The sequence below is a fragment of the Propithecus coquereli genome, unplaced genomic scaffold (genome assembly GCF_000956105.1).
Source record: "Propithecus coquereli isolate 6110/MARCELLA unplaced genomic scaffold, Pcoq_1.0 Scaffold294, whole genome shotgun sequence".
Lineage (NCBI taxonomy): Eukaryota > Metazoa > Chordata > Mammalia > Primates > Indriidae > Propithecus > Propithecus coquereli.
In genome coordinates this window covers 3,837,166-3,857,187 of record NW_012148552.1, presented here as the reverse complement: position 1 = coordinate 3,857,187, position 20,022 = coordinate 3,837,166, and the positions used below count along the sequence as shown (strand labels likewise).

General features: G+C 53.3%; 1 protein-coding gene across 1 annotated transcript in view; it reads right to left on the bottom strand.

Moving 5' to 3' along the window:
* TTLL8 (tubulin tyrosine ligase-like family member 8) overlaps window positions 1–20,022 on the bottom strand; it is a 55,475-nt gene that overhangs the window by 18,745 nt on the left and 16,708 nt on the right. The window contains exons 9-12 of the mRNA XM_012648741.1: window positions 11,811–11,959; window positions 9,485–9,725; window positions 6,637–7,072; window positions 5,597–6,017 (exon numbers count right to left, since the gene is read on the bottom strand). Coding sequence (XP_012504195.1) covers window positions 5,597–6,017; window positions 6,637–7,072; window positions 9,485–9,725; window positions 11,811–11,959 — 1,247 coding nt within the window. The remainder of the gene's footprint in view (window positions 1–5,596; window positions 6,018–6,636; window positions 7,073–9,484; window positions 9,726–11,810; window positions 11,960–20,022) is intronic.

Sequence of the window (20,022 nt, the reverse complement as noted above, 5' to 3'; positions counted from 1 at the left end):
TGTGTGCACGCAGATAACCCGTGCTGGGAGAGACCGTCCTCCTTGCTTCTCTTGTGCAGCCCGAGGTGCGCAGGTGGCCCTCAGGTGCATGCCAGGCCCTGCCGCCCCTCACCTGGGCCACCCCTCAGGGCCACCAGAGGGCCTGGAGTCGGCCGCGAGCAGCGCCGAGGGGTGGGGAGACGGCCCCCTGCAGGACCAGAGCAGGCGCTTGCTGCTGCGAAAGAGCAGCGACTTCCCCGGTTCAAAGCTCCTCAGTGGGCACCCGCGACCACGTGTGGCCCCGCGGGCCATCCTGCGCCACTCTGGGACCAACTCAGACCTGCTGTGCCACAAGTGGCAAAGGCCTCCGTCTCTGACCCAGGAGTCTCACGTCTTCTGTCCGCATCCGTCACGTCGAGGGCTAAGTTAGCGCAGGAGGGAAGGGACAGCAGCCTCCACGCTGGACAAGTGGCCGCAGCTCGCGGTTATCCAGATGAAGAAGAGTGAGGAAGAATCACGAGATCCTGGATGTGGAGCCAGTGTCGTGACTGGGGACGCTGTCAGAGCGGGGGCGGAGACTGCCTTGTTTGCAGAAGGTAAGTGAACACTCGGGACCAAGAGGCTGCGCTGTGGTGTATGTGACCGTTGTTCAGAACACACCCGCTCCCCCGACCCCCGCTGCAGGGCGCCCTTCCTCGCCCGTGACGTGAGTCTGGCCGGGGGCACCGTGTGAGTGGGCGCTTGCGTGGTCTGGCTCCCCCTGTCACGCTCCTGCCATCTGCCAGGTGGGGACAACGCCGGGGGATCCGCTGGCCCCAGAAGAAGGAGACATGCCGAGGGCTGGACCCGCCTGCAGCTGGGGCCCACGGCCCCCCAGAGGCACCCAGCAGAGCGGCAACTGACCCGCAGGCCTGTGGGAAACGAGCCGTGGAACGCGGAGGGTCTTTGTTATGTAGCATTATCGCTGCAGACACCTGATTAATAGGCATGGACAGACAGACAGACAATCAGAACAGAGCAGAGTCCAAAAGGCACCTGTTTTATGATAATGGTGCGGGGGGAAGGGTGGTTCCAACATACCGTATGGAATCAGTTGAGTATCCATATAGAAAAATAATGGATCTTGATTCCAACGTCACCCACTAAAACAATTCCAGGAGGAACACAGATCTAAACGTGAAAGGTGAAACAATACAACTTTTAGAAGAAAATGCAAGTGACTATTTTCATGATTTTGGGCTAGGCAAAGATTTCTCAAACAGAAAACAAAAAGTGCTAGTCATAAAAGAAAAGCTGATCTTGGAATATACTGAAATTAGTAAGTTCTGTGCATCAAAACATTGCAAGGGAAAGGCAACTCATAGCATGGGAGAAGATATCTGGAATACATATGCCCACCAAAGGACTTGGGTCCAGAATATGTAAAGAGTTCCTACAAGTCAATGAGAACAGGCCAACAGAAAAATCTGTCCAAATAAAAAAATGTCATTTTACAAAAGTGCATTCAAATGGACCATAAATATAAAATGATGCTCTTCTTCTTTAGCTATCAGGGAAGTCCACATTGAAGCCACAGTGTGAATTCACTGCATATCTACTAGAATGACTAGAATTAGAGACAGAGAGAGAATAGCTAGCATCAGCAAGTGTGCGGAGCAACTGGAATGCTTATCCGCCACGGGAAATTACCTGGGAGTGTCTACCAAAGCTGAATGCATGACCTAGCAATTCCATTCCCACAGAAACGCCTATATAAGTTCACCAAATTAAAGAATGTTCACAGCAGTACTACTTGTATTAATACTTGCCTGAATTAGAAACAATGTAAACGTCTATTAACAGTAGTATGAATAAATCAGCCGTGGTTGAGAACATTTAACTACATGCAATAAACAAATTCAGCCATATGTCAAACCCTGGGATATAAGATTACTTTAACATTAAAAAAAATCGATTATGTCATTCACCACTTTAATCGAAAAAAGGAGAAAAATCTTATGATAACCTCATGAATACAAAAAAGTTTTTCAGAAAATTCAACACACAACCATGATAAGAATTCTCAGTGAGTAAAGATTAGAAAGAAACCTTTTAAATATGCCAGAATAACTATACATTCATATCTATGTTTATATCACATCTATCTCCAGGTCTTTATAAAGACCTAGAGCAAGTTTCATCATAAATGAGAAATATTAGAAATGTTTTCTTTAAAATCAGGAATTAGACAAGGATGCCTAACGTTGCGTGGGATGTAGCTGGTACAATAAGACAAGACTAAGAAATGAGAGGCAATAAGATCGGAACGGAAAACATAAAACTATTTGCACACGATAGACTGCTTACACAGAAAACTCAAAAGAATATACATACAAACTCTTAGAGATAATGAGAGAGTTTTAAAATGTGGCCATTTGAGAAATTAATATGTAAATGTTAGTTACATTCTACACACCAACAGAAAAAAATTTAAAAAGTAACAACCTTTAAAAAGTAAAAACAGCTAAAAATTTTTAGATCTCTTAAATAAAATATATAGATGCAATAAAACTAATTAAAAAGGAAGCCAAGGGCATGGCGAGTGTGGACATTAAGAGTGGTGTAGGCCACAGTTTTTAGGTTCTTATGACGCTATCACACCACCTAAATAAAAGCCGGCCGTGCAAGGATAAGCAACAAAAGTATGTCAGGAACCAAGAACTGCGATTAATCAGATAGTGTGTCCCTGGGGGCCGATGGGGTGAGAAGAACGAGCGAATGACTGGATGAAATAAGGTCCCAGACAGTGCAGTGGAATAAGAAAAAGAAATGAAAAGTGGATGATCACAAGGAAAAAGAAAATTGACTAGATGATATAACTGAAAACATCCAAATGTATGTGAGAAATACAAATGAATCTTCAAATAAATTAACAGAATTGATAAAAATGGCTAGCCAGATGACTGGATTAAAAAAATCCATTCCATTTCTACAAACCAGCTGTAATTTACAGAAATAATAAAATTTTGATGAAAAGATACCATTTATAATAGAATGAAATGAAAACCTACGTAAGATGACTCTAACGGAAAAGTACAAGATTGTTACAAAGAAAATTACAGGAGTTTATTGAGAAACATTAGAGGATACACAAATAGAGACATACCATGTTCATAGACTGGAAGACCCAATACTGTGAAGAAGTCAGTTCTCCCCAAATTGGTCCATGAATTTAACTTAATCTCAATAAAAATTCCAGTAGTTTTATTGCTCATTTTTGGAATTTTTTGGTGGATCCTGACAGCCTGGTTCTACAATTTATAGAGAAGGACGGGGGTCAGAACACCCAAGTCATTTCCAAGGAAGAAAAACAAGACGTGGGACTTGCCTGCTGGGCCTGGAGATGTCCTACAGAGCTACACGGTGAGGACGTTGCGGCGTGGGCCAGGTCGCGGGAGCTGACCGGGGGTCCAGAGACGGACCCCGCGTATGCAGCGGGGGGCCTGCAGAGGAGGGGGAGGGGCTTTCTCCTGGGGCCCGTTGGGAGCCCACGTGAAAAATCACACTGTCCCACCCACCCGCACGACAAATCCGCTCTAGGAGACCTGTGTGCACCCGCAGACCTAGGCGTGAAGAGCAGCTTCTGGAAGACACCGCGGCGGGCACCTTCACGACCTCAGAGTAAGGACATTCGTGAGCAAGCCACGAAAATCACCAGCCACAGAGAGCAAGGTGGATCCCTTTGGTTTCGTGAAAGCGAAGATGGCTGCACATCGAAGACACCACGGTGGCGGGAGGAGAAAAGCCACCAAGTGGGAGACGGTATCTGCGGCACGACCAGCTGGAAAGGGACAGAGTCCTGGACAAGTACCCCCGCGAACGAGGAAGAGAGACCCGTGACTCTGTGGACAGCTGACAGAGGACTGAGTGGGCACTTTTCAGGAGAGGGACCCTGAACGGCCAGCAGATGCCTTAGCACGTGGAAAAACCTAAAACAGCACATTGCACCCCAGAGAGGCAGCACCGGGGCGCCTGTCGACGCCACGCGCTGGCCGCGACGGGAGCAGCAGCCACTCCCGGGACGCTGTCAGAGTGCGAATCAGTTTGTCCCTTGGCCACACCTGCAACACCTGGGGTCCTGGGTCGAGGGTGTCCCCCAGACTCATGTGCACGGGGGCCTGTGAGTGCGACCCTATTTGGAGACGGGGCCTCTGCAGGTGTGAGCGGTGGCGAGGGTCTGCTGCAGTGGGACGCCCCCCCGTGACCGCTGCCCCCTTAGAAGAGAAAGCTCTGGACACAGACGCAAGGAGGGAAGACGCCGTGTGGGGATGCGGCAGAGGCTGCAGGGATGCCGGGGCTCGTCGGCAGCCACCGCAGCTGGAAGAGGCACGGGGGGCCTTCCCCGAGAGCCCTGGGCGGCACGGTCCTGCCGACGCCCGGACTTCGGACCTCTGGCCTCCAGAACCGTGACAGAAATTCCTACCGTCTCAAGCCCCCCAGTTCGTGGTACGGTGTTAAGCTGCCGACCCCCCCGACACGCTGTTCCCCGAGATGATTTTCCGTCAGAGCAGAAACCTGGCAGGCACCCACACGGGGAGGCTCAGACAGGCAGGGCCGGCAAAGTCCCCAACGGGCACCGCCAGCCCCGAAAGCTGACGCCCCGCTCGCTGGAGCCCTCCAGGGGCGTCCAGCACACACTGAGCACCTGCTGTGTGCCAGGCACGGTCCCAGTGCTACAGACGCACTGGAGACAACAGAAGTAGGTGCCCCCGCCCCAGCTTACGATCTGGCGGGGAGAGAGACAGAGACAGAGACAGAGACAGAGAGAGACAGAGCCAGAGCCCGCCCAGGTGGAGGGAGCAGCAGATGGGGGTATTCCGTTCGGGGGCGAGTGCATCTGGGCAGAACAAGAACAAGGTGGGCCCAGGTCCGCCTGTGTCTTTTTGCCACCCCTGCTCTGGCCCTGCTGGTTGCCAGGCGCGTGGGAGCTCCGGGTGCAGACAGGGCCGGAGTCGCACCCCTCCCTGAGCCACACACGGGTCAGAGCTCCCTCAGAACCCTCAAAACCTGAACAAGAGCCCGGCCGTTGTGCGCCACCTGGCTTGTCCCGGGTGCCCGGCTGTTCGAATGGTCTGATCCGAATTCCCCAAGGCGCACCCCACGCCGAGAGGTGCTGAGACAAAGGCACCACCCACCAGGTCCTATGGAGGGGAGCCCACCACCCCAACTCCCAGCGGCTGGCCCACCTTGGCCAGCACCACCCCTAGCCCAGGCGGGGCCCCTATGTCCCGACCCTGCTCCAAGCTCGGCCGCACTGTCAGGAGACACCCATGCCCAGACCCAAGCGTCCCTGGGCCTTGCCCTGGAGCAGCCGTCCCAGCCTTTACAGCACCAGGGAGGGCTCTCATGCAAGACGCTTCCTCCATGGTGGGGAGGAGGCGGAGCGATGCCCTGAGCCCTGAGGGATGGGAGCGGCTGTAAATGCAGGTGAAGCTTGGGGCGGGCATGGGGTGCGGACGCATGGCCGCGTTTCTAACTGGCCACAGCAGGGGTTGGCACTGAAGCCCTAGAGGTCACCGCCAGGCCTCCTCCTGGGGACGGGGCGGCAGGTGGCCCCAGGCAGGGACGCAGCGCTTACCTGGAGCTCGGGGCGGCAGGGCCCCCTGCGCCAGGGGCACCAGGGCGCGCAGGCTGGTGGTCGCGGCCTTAGCGCCTACAAGCTGGCAGTTGCTGGCGACGAGCCCCGGCATCCCCCCAGGCCTGGCGAGGACGGGCTTCGCGCCACCGCTCCTCTGCGGCGTCTGCGGGGGCACGGGCAGCGCGCGGGGAAGTCCCTTCTCGTCCCTGGGCCTCCGGTCCGGCGTGAGGGCCGCGCGGGCGGGTGTCCGGGCTGCGTGGGGCGAGGCCGGCGGGCACTGCGCTCTCAGGGGCGGGGCCTCGGCGAGCGCAGGCGGGAAGCTGAAGCTGGAGACGGGCAGCACCGGCCTGCGGGCTTTCCGCACGCCCAGGCCCTCCACGCACAGGTCGGCCCGGCTGAACGGCGGCAGCTCCACGGCGGGCTGCGCAAGAGGGCACGGTTGGGTTGGCAGCCAGGACGGTGGGGACCGCGGGGGCCAGGACAGGCAGCCGAGCCTGCCTCAGGGGTCACGGGGCCCTTCCTGGGTCCTGCCCGCGCCCACGCGGCCTGAGAAGACAGGCATGGCCTCCCTTCCTGATGGGCCAGCAGCCCCGGGGTCCCTCCTCCAGGGATGCCCCGCACATCTCCAGGCCAGGGCTAGACCCACCAGCGAGCCACCCAGGCAAAGCCACCACCCAGCCCTGCGGGGACAGACCCCGAGGGGGGCTCGGCTTCGCTCTGGCCAGGAGGGAGGGCGCCTGGGAAGGAGACAGGAAGGCTGGACCCGCGAGGCCCCTGGGGCATTTGGAGCAAGCCCCTCCTGGGCTCCAGTGAGGTGGCTGATCCCCCCCGGGGGAGCAGGTGGCCACTGGGCCCACACATGTCCCAGCAGCCAAGACCACGTTCCCCGTGTCCTCCACAGCGGCGGGGCTGGCGGCCTGCAGCTACGAGGGGCTCCCAGTGACCGGGAGGCAGCAGCGCCGGCAGCACAGGGCGGCCACCGAACCCACCCGGTGGACCGGGCCGCTCACTGCCCCGGCAGGGGTGGACGCTCCGCTCACCTGTCTCCACAAGAGCTCGAAGTTGCCGATGTCGCAGTTGCGGTCCAGCTTGCGGTCCACCACCACCTTGATGGTGTCCTCCTGCACCTGGGCGCACAGCTGGGCGGTGACCGGCGTGGAGGGGTGCATGGTGGGGCTGGAGTTGATCTCGATCAGCCAGGGCTTGAAGTCCCTCCCGAGGATGAAGTCGGCGCCGTAGAGCTCGAAGCTGCTCTTTCGGGCCTCCACGTGGTCCTGGGCCACCCTCATGGTGCTGGCGATGGCCCTCTTCATGGCCGGGTAGATGATGCTGCCCCACACGGCCCCGCGGCCTCTCCTCTGCAGGTACTCCTGGAACCTGGAACTCGTCCACATGTTGTGCCCTGGCAGCAGGGGGCTGCGGGTCTCGTCGTTCTTGAGGTGCTTCTGGATGGAGCTGTTGCACAGGTGGACGGCACTGCAAGGCAACGGGCCGCGTGAGGCCGGCAGGGCCGCTGGCCAGGGCCCCACGCGGAAGCAGCCTCGGACAGCGCCCAGTCCAGCCCGGGGACACCAGGGACTGTATCACCGCTCAGGGCCACCGATGAGGAGCCTCTGGCAAGTGACAACCTCTGCCTCAGTTTCCCCATCTGCGTATGGCACAGGGACGCTGGCCCTCGAAGGGCTGATCTGGTGAGACAGATGAGAAAGAGTCACCCAGCTACAACTTTCCATTAATTGATTTACACTCTTGCCGTAATCTGAACAGGATTTAGAACAACTAACATCTTTTAGGAGATTATAAAATACTGTGTATATGGTCAAGGCCATTTCCGTCTAAGCCGTAGCCCTGGCAGGCAGGCGCTGTTGGGCTGGGAATTTGCCCTCTTGTTCGGGGTGGCGGGGGGGGGGGGCCTGACCCCGTGACTGTGCGCTGGTTACACGTCCATTAGAAGCAGGTGAAAAAGAACGATACAGGCACAGAGGAGAGAGCTTTGAAAAGTATTGGATTATTAAGTATGAAATGTCCGATGTCCTTAAGTACTGAGTTTGACAGTTATGTTTCTGACATTTCGCTGTGACACTTCTTGTTTTATGTTCATTGTGAAGGTACAGCCTCAGTCTTGCAGACACACATTTTGGCTTGTGATTATCTTTCACGTTTTTTTTTTTTAGAGAAATTTTTGTGAAACCATGGGTAAGTCAAAAATTCATGTTACTTTTGAATATGAGCTCTGTCATGGAACCAACGCAGTGCAGACAGCTCAAAGTATCAACGAAGTGTCTGGGAAGGATGTGGCTAATGAACACACAGTACGTCGATGATTTGAGAAGTTCCATTTTGGTGATTTTAATCTTGAAAAGGAGCCATGTGGGTGACCTGAGACCAAGGAGGATAATGATGAGCTGAAAGCTGCAGTGGAAGCGAATCCATCTCAACCTATGTGTGAGTTAGCAGCAAGGTTTGACATTACTAATTGACTGACTAAACCTGGTCAGTCAATTACAGCGGATGTCAACTGCAACCAGGTGGATGAAATGATGAGGATGCTCGTGATTAAGCAGCCGAGATTGGTCAATAGAGACAGGCCAATCCTCTTGCAAGACAACACTCAACCACATGTTGCACAAACAACGCTGCTCGAACCACAGCAGCGGCACTCAGAAACTCTCTGTCATCCACGGTATCCACCAGACCTTGCACCAACCGACTACCACTTCTTCCAGGCTTTGGGCCACTTACTGCAAGGAAAAGTATTCAATTCTCCACAAGCTGTGGAAAACACCTTTCCCGATTTCATCACCACTAGCTCTCCAGGCTTCTTCGCTGCTGGCATAAACAAACTACCGTTAAAATGGCAAAACTGTGTCCATAGTTTAGGCGCACGCTTTGTTTAATCGCACTACTTCTTGTTTGAGATTTAATAAACTACACTTTTGATTTGAAATCAGACATTTCATATTTAATGACCTAAATAAAAATAGTAGTTTGAGGGTCATGGACCTACAATGCTGACATCTAACTATTTAATTTTGTCAGTACATGCCACTGGGCTGCACCCATTCAGACACGGTTTCCGGGAATCTCACGTCTCCTAGGATGAGCGTTACGGTCCCAGATGGAGAAACAGCTCAGAGAGGGAGACTTGTGGGGCACACCGCTCCCAGCTGGGTGCGGCCAGGTGTGCGGGCTGCAGGAGTCCCTGGGCTTCTCACTGCCAGGAGCTCCTCTTCTCCTCCTGGACCCCTCCTCCTGGCCCACTTGACCAGAGCCCCCAGCCAGCTCCTCTCCAGCCCTGCTCCAGGTGTGACTCCAGGTGTGACTCCAGGTGTGACCTGCCAGGTGTGACTCCAGGCTTGGCCGCAGCCCCTAGCCTGGGGCAGAGTTAACTCCTCCAGCACCCCCAGGATTCTGACTGACTCCTGTGCAACCCCCCAGCCCCGGTGTCTACACCCTCCAGCCCCAAGGCTGAGTGAAGGTCACAAAACAGCCAGAGGAAGCCCTCAGCCCAGAGAGGCCCAGGGACTCTCTGTGTGGACAGCGGGTTCCTGAGGGCTCACAGACAGGCTTCCACCACCCTGCACACTCGGGGTCCCGGAGAGGAGGGGTTCATCCTGGGCACCCCGTTCCCGGCCCCTCCCTGTGTCGCTCTCCCCGCACTCGGGCCCAGGGTGCTGCCACGCCACCCACACTCACAGGAACGTGGCAAATGGTGCCTTTTAAGATTTTCTGGAGAAGATACACACATCGTGGGGCATAGAGCACTGGCTTTGAAGGCCAGCGGGCCTGGGCCTGTCCCTTGGGGAGGCCACTAATCTCCCCAAGCCTCAGTTTCCCCATCTGCGCCTCTCCTGGTGGTGGGTGACGGTGAGGAGCCCCCCCACTGACCTGTCCAGGTTGTCCAGGGAGAAGCGCTGGGTGGAGAACCGCAGGTAGCTCTCCTTGTAGAACCAGATGGTCAGCGGGTTCCAGTCCGTGACGAGGAACCACTGCCTGATGTCGAACTTGGTGTCGTAGATGAGCATGGGCGTCTCGATGTACTTCTGCACCACCCACTTGTCCCTGGCGGGAGGCTGGTCTGCGGCCACCAGCTCCAGGATGTCCTCCACGCGGTCCATGCACACTATGTCTGCAAGAGGCCGCCGGTCAACCCCGGGGCACAGCTTTGGGCCAGACCCGGGGGTGGTGCGGCCAGGCTGGGCAGGGAAGGCGGTGCTCAGTGGAGGCCACCCCCACACTCTCCCCCAACAGAGCCAACCCAGAACCCCAGAGAGGACACAAAGGTCAGTGATGGGACAGGAATGGGGACAGAGGCACTTCTGAAAGGCAGGCAGCCCTGGGCTGTGCTCCATGGTGTGGTGGGAACACGGGAGCAGGGGCTGCGCTACAGACCCCGGGCCATTGCCAGGCAGGGGCGGGGGGCTTCTGAGGGCTGTGAGGGGTGAGCACCGAGGGGCCTCACAGTCCTGTGAGGGGTGACACTCCAGGGTGCCTGGGAGGAGCCAGGAAGGGGCAGGGCGGGACACTGGCCCTCACCCCGCCCGGTTCTCCCCTGCTGGTGCAGGCGGCTTTACAGCTTCCCAGCGTCAAACGCAGAGCCAGCCCACCTGGCTCGTGGAAACCGGTGACGTGAGCAGAAGCGCCCGCGTCACTCTGAGCTGCAGCATCAAGTGCCAGCCACTCTCGCTCTGCTGTGACAGCCCCGAAGCTCAAGGGCTGGTGTGAGAGAGAAGCTGCTCTTGCCGAGAGCCACCGAGACTTTGGTGCTTTTGTTACGTGGCACCACTGGTCTGCTCTGACTGATACAAGGGTGGAGGGGCCCTGTCTACAGTTTCGTTCAAAAATACCAGACTTTCGTTTCTTCCATTGTAGTAAGTTGAGACCTTGCCACCCTCAAACAAAAGCTTAGGACCCAGCAGCAAACCACGGAAGCCACCCCGGGCCGGCGCAGGTGGGCCAGCCACAAGTAGGGAAGGGCACAGCCCGCGACTGGGCGGAGAGGTGCATTTGGTTGTGAACAGGTGGGTTGGAGGTGTCCGTGGAGTGGCCCTGCTGACGCAGGTGTCTGCAGTGGGAGGAAGATCTGGCCAGATGGACGGGGGAGGCAAATGCTGCTTGGGAAGAGGCGTGGGCTCAGGACAGAGCCCAAGGCAGAGCCCACCAACACGGCCAGGCAGGGCACAGTGGGGAGAGCCGGCAAGAGGCCTGAAGGTCTGCAGGGCACCCAGGGTGTGGGCCGCCCACGCGCAGAGAAGAGAATCTTTCCAGACAGAAGATGTTTAGGACTGAATGCAATACATTTTTTAACAATTTTTTTTTTAAAATCGTAATAATTAACCACTTGTGAATTTTTAAAAAACTCTTCAAAATAACTCAAGAGGCAAACAATATCCAAACTAAAAGTAAAGCCTATTAGATACCAAGGAAAATGACAACATTATGTAACAGAAACAAGAGGACGCAGCTAAAGCCATATTCAGAGGAAATTTCATATACTTAAAGCTTTTATTATTGCACAAGAAAGATTGGAAATAAGAGTTTAGCATTTAAGTCAGAGATAGGATGGAAAACATCACTGAGGAAAATTGAAGAAATGCAACCAAAAGTTGGTTCTTTGGAAACATGAATAAGATTAGAAAACCACCTTGAAGTTCTGGGTTTTTTTTGGAGGGGGCGTGTTTTTTGTTTGTTTGTTTATTTGTTTGTTTAAAATAGGACACACGGCACTTACCGTTAGGAATAAAAAAGAGAATGCCGTGGTAGCTGCAATTCAGGAAGACGAGGTAGAAACACAGATAACCGGAAAAGGCGTTAAGGATCTACCCCCAAGAGAGACCCTGGGATTGACAGGGAGCTCTAGAGTGGATCCAAGGCATGGGAACGCCATCCCTCCTCAGATGAAAGCCCTCCGCCCCTCTGTGAGGCTAAGCCTGGTGCCAAAGTCGAACAAGACAATACAAAAGGAAAACTACAGACAAGTTCAACTTACGAATACAAATGAGGAGCCCTAATTAATTAGCAAACTTGAACCCAGGTTTGCGACTGAACGTGAGCCACGAAGACACCTCTTCCCCCAGGACCGCCCAGGTGTGCACGAGTCCTGAGCCCACAGCCTGGGCACCTGTGTCCCCGTTCCTCCCGGCTGGCACCAGGCTGGCGGCCCTGGCGGCGGTGAACTCGTGCACTCGGGCAGCGCCCACAGCAGGGGACTCACCTCGGCCCCGGGACTTGGCCGCGGGCTTTACAATCCAGACGTTCCGCAGCCCGTCGATCTCCAGCTGAGGGTTCACGGACGTGATTTTACTCAGCAGAGCCTGGCACGGCGAAAAGTAATTCCTTGCATTGGAGATGAAAGCATCGCCGCTACAAAGCAAGATGCAGAAGGTGCGTGAGACTCCGCTGACCACGCGGGCGCTGCGGCTCTAGGACGGTCTAAGCCCACCCGGCGGAAAGGGCTGGGGCAGGCCCAGGACCTCGGCTCTGCCGAGCGGAGGGACCCCTGAGACCACGACCCAACAACGGGGACCCCAATTAGTGGATCGGGACCAGCATGCACACCCCAAGGAGCACCAGGCCTGGGCCTTGTGAAAACCGCAGTGGAGGCAGGCGGGTCCTTGTGCCCGGCCTGCCTGTGCCCCCATCAGCTTCCAGCTCAACGTCGCGCAAGCTGGACAGTCAGTCTGACCAGGACCCTGCTGGTGGCTTCGCAGAGTCGTGGCGGCCGTGGGCCTGACTCAAGTCATCATAATTTAAGGGAATAAGGAAGGGGCTTGGTAGGACTGTTCGAGTGGCTTCGAGAGCTCAGGGTGCATCCGTGCTGCCTGGGGGAGGGAAGCCCATCCTAGCACCGGCAGCCGCCCCCACGCCCCTCGGACGCTCCACGCGTGGGCAGACCCAGCACCATGGAGAGAAGGTGCGGCGCGGGGCCCCCGACCTCCTGACAAGGTGGCTGCAGCACGGAGGTGGCAGGTGGGCAGCCAGGAGCCCTGCCGATGGCCCGGGCTGGGGTAGAGAAGCAGCGCCCACGGGACCCGGGACATCTGTGCTCCACTCACACCTGCTGCGGGGCAGCTGCAGGGAAAGTGAGACTGGCGCGGGCCTGGAGCTGTGGGAGAGGCCCCACTGTGAGAGCCGCAGCGGGGGTGGACGGGCGTGGCCCCAGCAGGGACAGGCTCCTCCCTGGGTGCGGGCGGAGGTGACCTGCTAGGGCCGTGTCCTGCCAGCGCTGGCCAAGCACCACGCAAGGCCACCCACCCCTCTGTGGTGAGCACCACGCCAGATCTGACCCCAGGCCAGCTCGGCCTGGCCAGGACACGGCCCCCAGTGCCCCCGTGACGTCCCTGTCTGGCCTGCCAGAGACTGGCCCCGACCGTCCTGGTGTACGTGAGGCCGGGCGCCAGTGACGTCCACCGTGCCAGTCATGGCCACAGCCACCAGGGGACCAGCTCCTGCTGACACGGTGCTGTTGAGACTTCAGCTCAGAGAGGACGGGCTTGGGTCCTGCGGGGAGGTCCCCGCCTGGTGTAGAGGGCGCGGGGCAGGACCACCCGCAACGGCAAGTTCACGCGGCGTCCCGGTACAACCTTACGCTGCCCCTGCTCGGGGAGAGAGGGCTGGGAGCACGTGGGCCGTTCACGAGCCCGGCAAAGCTTTGGGGGCCACCGCGCCCCACGGTGACCGGACGCTGATGATGACAGGGCCGACGCAGGCACCCTGCTGGGCATCCCGCTCCCCGCCGTGAGGACGGCACTTCCCAAAGCACCGGGGGCTCCAGGAGGGACACGTCGGCGAGGGCCAGGAAGTGCCACCCGGCGTCGCCCTCCTGAGAGATTTGGGACGGGGCAGCTGCGGGGCCGCGTGGGGTCTCGTGCTGCCACCTCGTGGTGACTCCTGGCACTTCTTCCACTGAGGCCCAGGGAAACGCAGAGCGCGCAGCCGTGCCTGAAAAAGCGGTTTGACAACTTGTACAAAGGTATGCTCGTGGGACGGCACCCAGAGCAAGACACGGCCCCTTCTGGCTCCTCAAAGCGTCCCTGGCCTGCCGTCCCAGCCGACGGGAACTAACGAGGCCCCATTCTGACCTCCTGTCGCTGCGGATGGGTTTTGCCCGTCCCGGAATTCTCAGCACGTGCTCGCTGCGTCCGGCTCGCCTCTCCCACATGGGCCGTCCAGGCTGTTGCCCGTCAGCCCTTCCTCCGACTGCCCAGGTTTGGGCTGTCATCAACGAGGCGCTGGCTCCATGAGGATGTGTGTCCATTTCTCCTGGATAATGCCTGGGAATGGAAGAGCCGGGTCGCAGGGTACGTAGACGCCTAAATTTATAAGGAACGGTCAAAGGCTTTTCAGAAGGGGACCCGCCAACTGACGCCCCGCAGCAGCGTGTGGGGGTTCTGGTGGCCCCACGTAGCTTCAATTCCGGCCATCCTGGTGGGCGTGACACACCGCACTGCGGCTTTCACTCACACTTCTCCGATGAGCGATGGCGGGGAGCGCCTGCCCGCGCGCTCCCCGGCCACCTGGACGTCGTCTTTTGGGAAGTGCTTGTCCAGGTCTTTCGAACATTTGCACCCCGACTGTTTCTCTCTGCTGACTGGTTTACGGGCATTCCTCGTGTCTGCCAGGCAGGAGGCCTCTGATGGACACACGGCACGTGCCGTAACTATATCCTTCCAGTTGTGTGGCTCTTTTCATCCTTTTTATAGTGTTTTTTTCATAAGCAGAGTTCTTAATAAAGTGCAGTTTATTGATTTTTTTTCCTATTACGGTTAGTGCTCTTAGTGATCTGTTTGAGAAATCTTTGCCTGTTCCTGAACACACATTCCAATGGTTTCTCATTTTTTTGACTTTCACGTATCACAGGATATGTTTCATATTGATTTTTGTGTATTTACGAAGCAAGATTCAAGGCACATTTTTTTCATACGGGTGCCCATTGCTCAAGCACGATTTAGTGAAAAGACCAACCCGCGTCCAGTGGATTGCAGCAGCTCGATCTTCGATCAACTGGCCGTGCACGTGAGGGTCTCTCTAGACTCTGCTCTGTCACCTTCACCTGTTTAGCTCTTATCCCAACGTCACACGTCTAAATCACGGTTACGTCGGTCTGTTTACCCATCTTATCCCAGAACCACACTGTCTTGATTATTGTAGATTCAGAGGAAGTCTGGAAGTTAGGAGCATAAGTCCTCTAATTTTGTTTTTCTTGATCAAGCTTGTCTTGGCTTTTCTGAAATCATTCAAGTTTCTGTAGAGATCAGTTTGTGAATTCCTCTTGCCCCACCCCCCCAAATCCCTGGAGGGAATTTGATTAGAATTACATTGAATCTTTGGATCAGTCTGGGAAAAACAAACATCTCTACACTATTGAGTCTTCTAATTCATGAACATTACATATGTCATAATATATATTTATATAAACATATACATACACACATTTTTAGGTATTTAATATCTCTTACTTTAATTTTTAAATTTTAGGTTTAGGGCCTCAAATGTGCTTCATTAGATTTATTTCTAGATATTTGTTCCTATTTTATGTTATTGACAATTGTGTTTTTAGAATTTCATTTTACAATTGTTGCTAGAACATAGAAATAAAATAGACTTTTGCATATTAATCTTGTACATAATTACCTTGCTAAATTCACTCAATTCTAATACTTTATAATCCCTTAAAATTTTCTATGTGTGCAGTCACATCATCTGCAAATAGTCTTCACCTCTTCCTTTCTGGTCTGTCTTTTCTTTATTTTTCCTGTACTGTTAAAGTAGACAGTTCTGTTCAGTCAGTGCCAAACAGAATTCTGATGTAAACATTTTTGTCTCATTCTGATTTCAAGGGGAACATTTTCAATATATAACCACTGAGAAATATGTTAGCTGCAGGATTCTTACAGATAAACTTTATCAAATTAAGGTTTTTTTAATTTACTAATTTGTTTAAAAAAATTTAACATGGATAGGTATTAAATTTCATCCATTTTTTGCATCCACTGAGATGATCATATAGCTTTTCTTTTTTATGCTGAAAATGTGATGAAATTCACTGATAAACTTTTGAATGTTAAACCAACCTTGCATTCCCGTAACAAAGCCCTTTGGGTTATAATGTATTGTGTCATTCACATATCACTGGTTCAACATGATAATATTTTGGTTAGGATTTCATGAGAAATACTGGCCTATAATTTCCTGTTATTATACCCTTTTCAAGTTTTGATATCAGACTTTACTGGCCTCATGAAATGATTAGAAAGTATTCTATCCTTTTCTGTTACTTGAAATGAAAACATCGGTAGATCATTGGAATTAATTTGTTTTTTTTTTTTTTGAGACAGAGTCTCGCTCTGTCACCCGGGTTAGAGTGCCGTGGTGTCAGCCTAGCTCACAGCAACCTCAAACTCCTGGGCTCAAGTGATCCTCCTGCCTCAGCCTCCCGAGTAGCTGGGACTACAGGTGTGCACCACCACATCTGGCTAGTTTTTCTATTTTTAGTAGAGACTGGGTCTCGCTCTTGCTCAGGCTGTTCTCAAATTCCTGACCTCAAGTGATCGTCCTCCCTCGGCTTCCCAGGGCCCTGGGATTACAGGTGTGAGCCCCTGTGCCCAGCCTGGAATTAATTTTTTATTAAATGTTTAGAAAAATGTACCAGTAAAGCCATTATGGGCTTGGATTCTTCTTTGTAGGAAAGTTTTTAAAATTACAGATTTAATTTCTTTAAAAAATACAGACTATTCAAAATTTCTAATCTCTTTCCTAGTATGTTTCAACAAACTGTTTTTCAAAGAATTTGTCCGTTTCATCGTGATTGCCAGTGGCTGGTGCTGTTCATCACGTCCTTTCATCATCTTTCTAATGTCTCCGGACACCGCGGTGACATCCCCACTCCATTTCTGATGTTGGTAAACTGCATTTTCATTTTTTCCCTTGATCAGATTTGGTAGTTGTTTATCAATTTTATCAATGAAAAATTTTGGCTTTAATGATTTTTCTTTATTGTACTTTTTTTCTAGTTTATTTCTGCTCTTACATTTTTTTTTATGTTTATCCTTCTACTTAGTTTTGGAATTTTCTGTTCTTTCTCTTGAGATGAAACTAGATTTTCATCTGAAACTGGTTTTCAACCTTTATTATTCCTGAAATGCATGCTTAAAGGTATAAATTTCCCAATAAGCACTGCTTAGCTGAACCTCACAGGTTTTAATATTTTATCTTAATTTTCATTCAGTAGAATTTTTTCTAATTTCCATTGTCCTATCATCTTTGACCCATGAGTTATTTTTAAATGTGCTGCTTAATTCACAAACATTTAAGGATCTTATAAAATCCCCAATGGTCTTTTTGTTGTTGGTTTCTAGCTTAATTCCATTTTTGTCAGATCCCGTATTTTCCATGATTTCAACCCTCCGAAATTTAACACTTGGTTTATAGTCTGCTGTGGGCCCTTGAAAAGATGCGTATTCCGTAGTCACTGGTTCAAGTATTGTACAAATGCCAGGTCCAGACGCCGGAGTTAGAACTGGAGGGGTTTAAAGCGGACTGGACACGGCAGAAGACAGAGCTGGTAAACCTTAGATGGTCAACAGAAAAATATCCAGGTTCAGCCTCAGGTGGGGAAAATGGAAAAAACCAGTGCAGAGCAAGTGGACACGTGAAACACAATCAGATGTCGGAGCCCAAGGAGAGGAGCCAGACAGTGGAGCAGAAGCAATATTTGAAGAGATTAATGGCTGAGAACTTTTCAGAATTGATGGAAGACTCTAAGCTAGCACTTTAAAAATCTCCAAAAACTTAATACAAAGAAAACCACATCTAGGCACGATAAAGTAAACTTCTAAAAAGGAGAACAGAAAAAAATCTTTAAAAGCCACTTAAGGGGATAAAAAGATCGTTTCGGAGAAGCAGTGCTGAGACTTCCGGCTAACTGTTCAGCAGGAAGGATGGAAGCCCCAGGGCGATGGAATAGCATCCGCCAAGTGCTGGCGGGAAAACAGTCTATCCAGTGAAATAGCTCTCAAAAGTGAAGACAAACCGAAGCTGAGAAAATTCCTTAGCAGCAGAACAAAGCTACAAGAAAAATTAAATTTTTTTTTCGGGCTGAAAGAAAATGACGTCAGAAGTTGTAGAACTTCCAAAAGGAATGAAAAACCTCCACAAAGAGCAAATCTGAGGACAAATGCAAAAGAATACCGAGAGTTTAAAGCAACGATAATCACCATGTCTTGTGGGGGTTGCAAGCCACGCAGAAGGAAAGAACGAACAATAGGGGAGAAGGAAGTAAATGTTTTTAAATTGTGCAGGAAACGGCAAAAATACAACTTTTGACTGTAAGGAGTCAAAGATGCACATTGTGATATTTACCATAACCACGAAAAGAGCAATACAAAAATGCATAGCTGGAAGGGGAGCGTAGGAGAGAAAAGGGAATAATCAGGAATAGTTGGTTAATCCACAGGAAGGCGAAGAGGAGGTTTATTAAACAAAGAGCGGGTGGGACAGGCAGAAATTAAACAGCTCGAGGGCTGACTTATCCCCAGCCGTTTTAATGAAAACTCAGTGTAGACGGAACAAGCATTCTCACAAAAGGCAAGACCTACCATTAATATCTGCTTTTTACATGAGACCCACTTTAAATATCAAGGAAGAAAGGAATAGATTGAAAGTAAAAGGTTGAAAAATGACATACACCTTTCGAGCAGTGACCAAAGAGGCTGGTATGGACATGCTGATATCAGAAACAGTGGAATTTAAGGGAAGGGGTATTAATACAGACAAAGAGGAAATCCCATGATAAGAGGAGGAGACAGTGCAACCCGGACTCAGACGTACTGAACAAAATTGCGTCAAAATGTAGAAAGCAAATGACCACAGACGCAGAGAGAAATGGAAGACTCCCCAGACACTGACGCTGTGACTCCCCTGCCTGGTCTCGGAGAACACGCAGGCAGGATACCCAGTAACGGCACGGACTCGAGTGACATCAGCCAACCTGGCCTCGGGGACACCGCCCGGCCCCTGCCGAGGGCGCATCCTAGTCAAGCGTGCGTGAAATCGTCCCCAAGACGGAGCATGTGCTGGAAAAGACAAGTTTCGACAAAATCCGTGTCTGTTCTTTATCCACAGAAGACATCTAGATACATAAAAGAGAATCTTGATCCTAACCTCTTGCCTGGCACAGAAATCAAGATAAATCACAAAGAGCTAAAAGTGAATGGGAAAACAGTCAAGTGTCTGGAAAAAATCGTATCTTCACGACGTTAGGTAGGCAGCTATTTCTTATGAGGACTCCGAAAGTCCTGCCCGTAACACAGAAGTGTTGCTGCCCCGGACTCCACAGGACACACCGCTGGGGGCAAAAGGGCGGATCGCAGCGCGGAGCAAGCTGTTCCCACGCACGCCTTCGAGAGGAGACTCGACGAGGAACACAAGGACTCTCAGAAACCGTTCTTTAAAAAGAGACAACGGCCTGATTTTTAAATGCGCAGAAGCCGTGAACGAGCAAGCGCTTCGCGGGAGAAGGGGACCAGGGGACCAGGAAGATGAGAGGGACACGAAGGAGGAGGCGAGTCCATGCAGGCCGCCGGGCGGCCACACCACGTGCTGTCGGGACGCGCGGCGAGAGGACCAGGCACGCACTGGCGTGGAAACTGCTCAAAAACTGGCGGTGCCCGAACACCCACGCCCACGAGGACGGGCCCCTGCGTGTGCTGGCAGGGCGGGTGCGCCGCGGCGGCGGGTGCCGGTGTGGACGCCTCGCAGACGGCACGTTGGGGAAAAGCCATAGTGAGCGACGGGGCACAGGCTGCACGATTCCAGACGCGAAATTCAAGAACCAGCGAAACTGGCCGAGGGTGGCAGGAACCAGAATCGGGGTGACCTCCGGGAGGCCCTGCCTGGGACGGGCTGGGAGGGCCCCGATGGGGGCTGTGGCCGCTACACAGGTGAGCACGTGCGCAAAACTCCATCCACCTGACGGCCTGATGCGCGCCGTGCGCCCTTAACCGTCCTTACGCGACCCCACAATAACGAAGAAAAGAAAAACTCCTGCTTAATCCAGAAGGACGAAGGACGAAACCAAAGAATAAAAACGACCCGGGGATGGCGTGTGGGGGCCGCGGCCCACCCTGGAAACGAGGGTCTCGTGCCCTGAGCTCTCCTCCCGGGCCGTCGGCTGCGCAGCTGCAGGGGTGCCCGGGCCGCCTCCGCCCCGCTGCTCTCTCTGGCAGCTGTAGCCGAGGGCGAGCTGGACCCCGGCCCGGCCCTGGGCAGCGGGGAGGAAAGCCGGGTCGGCTTGGGAACCCGCGGCAGCGAGCTCGGCGAGAGCAGCAGCCCCGCCTGCCCCTCGCCAGCTGCCGCGAGCCGGCCAGGCGGCCTGGCTGGGGAACCGGACACACCCTCCCTGCCTGGCTCAGGCTGTTGTGGGGTTC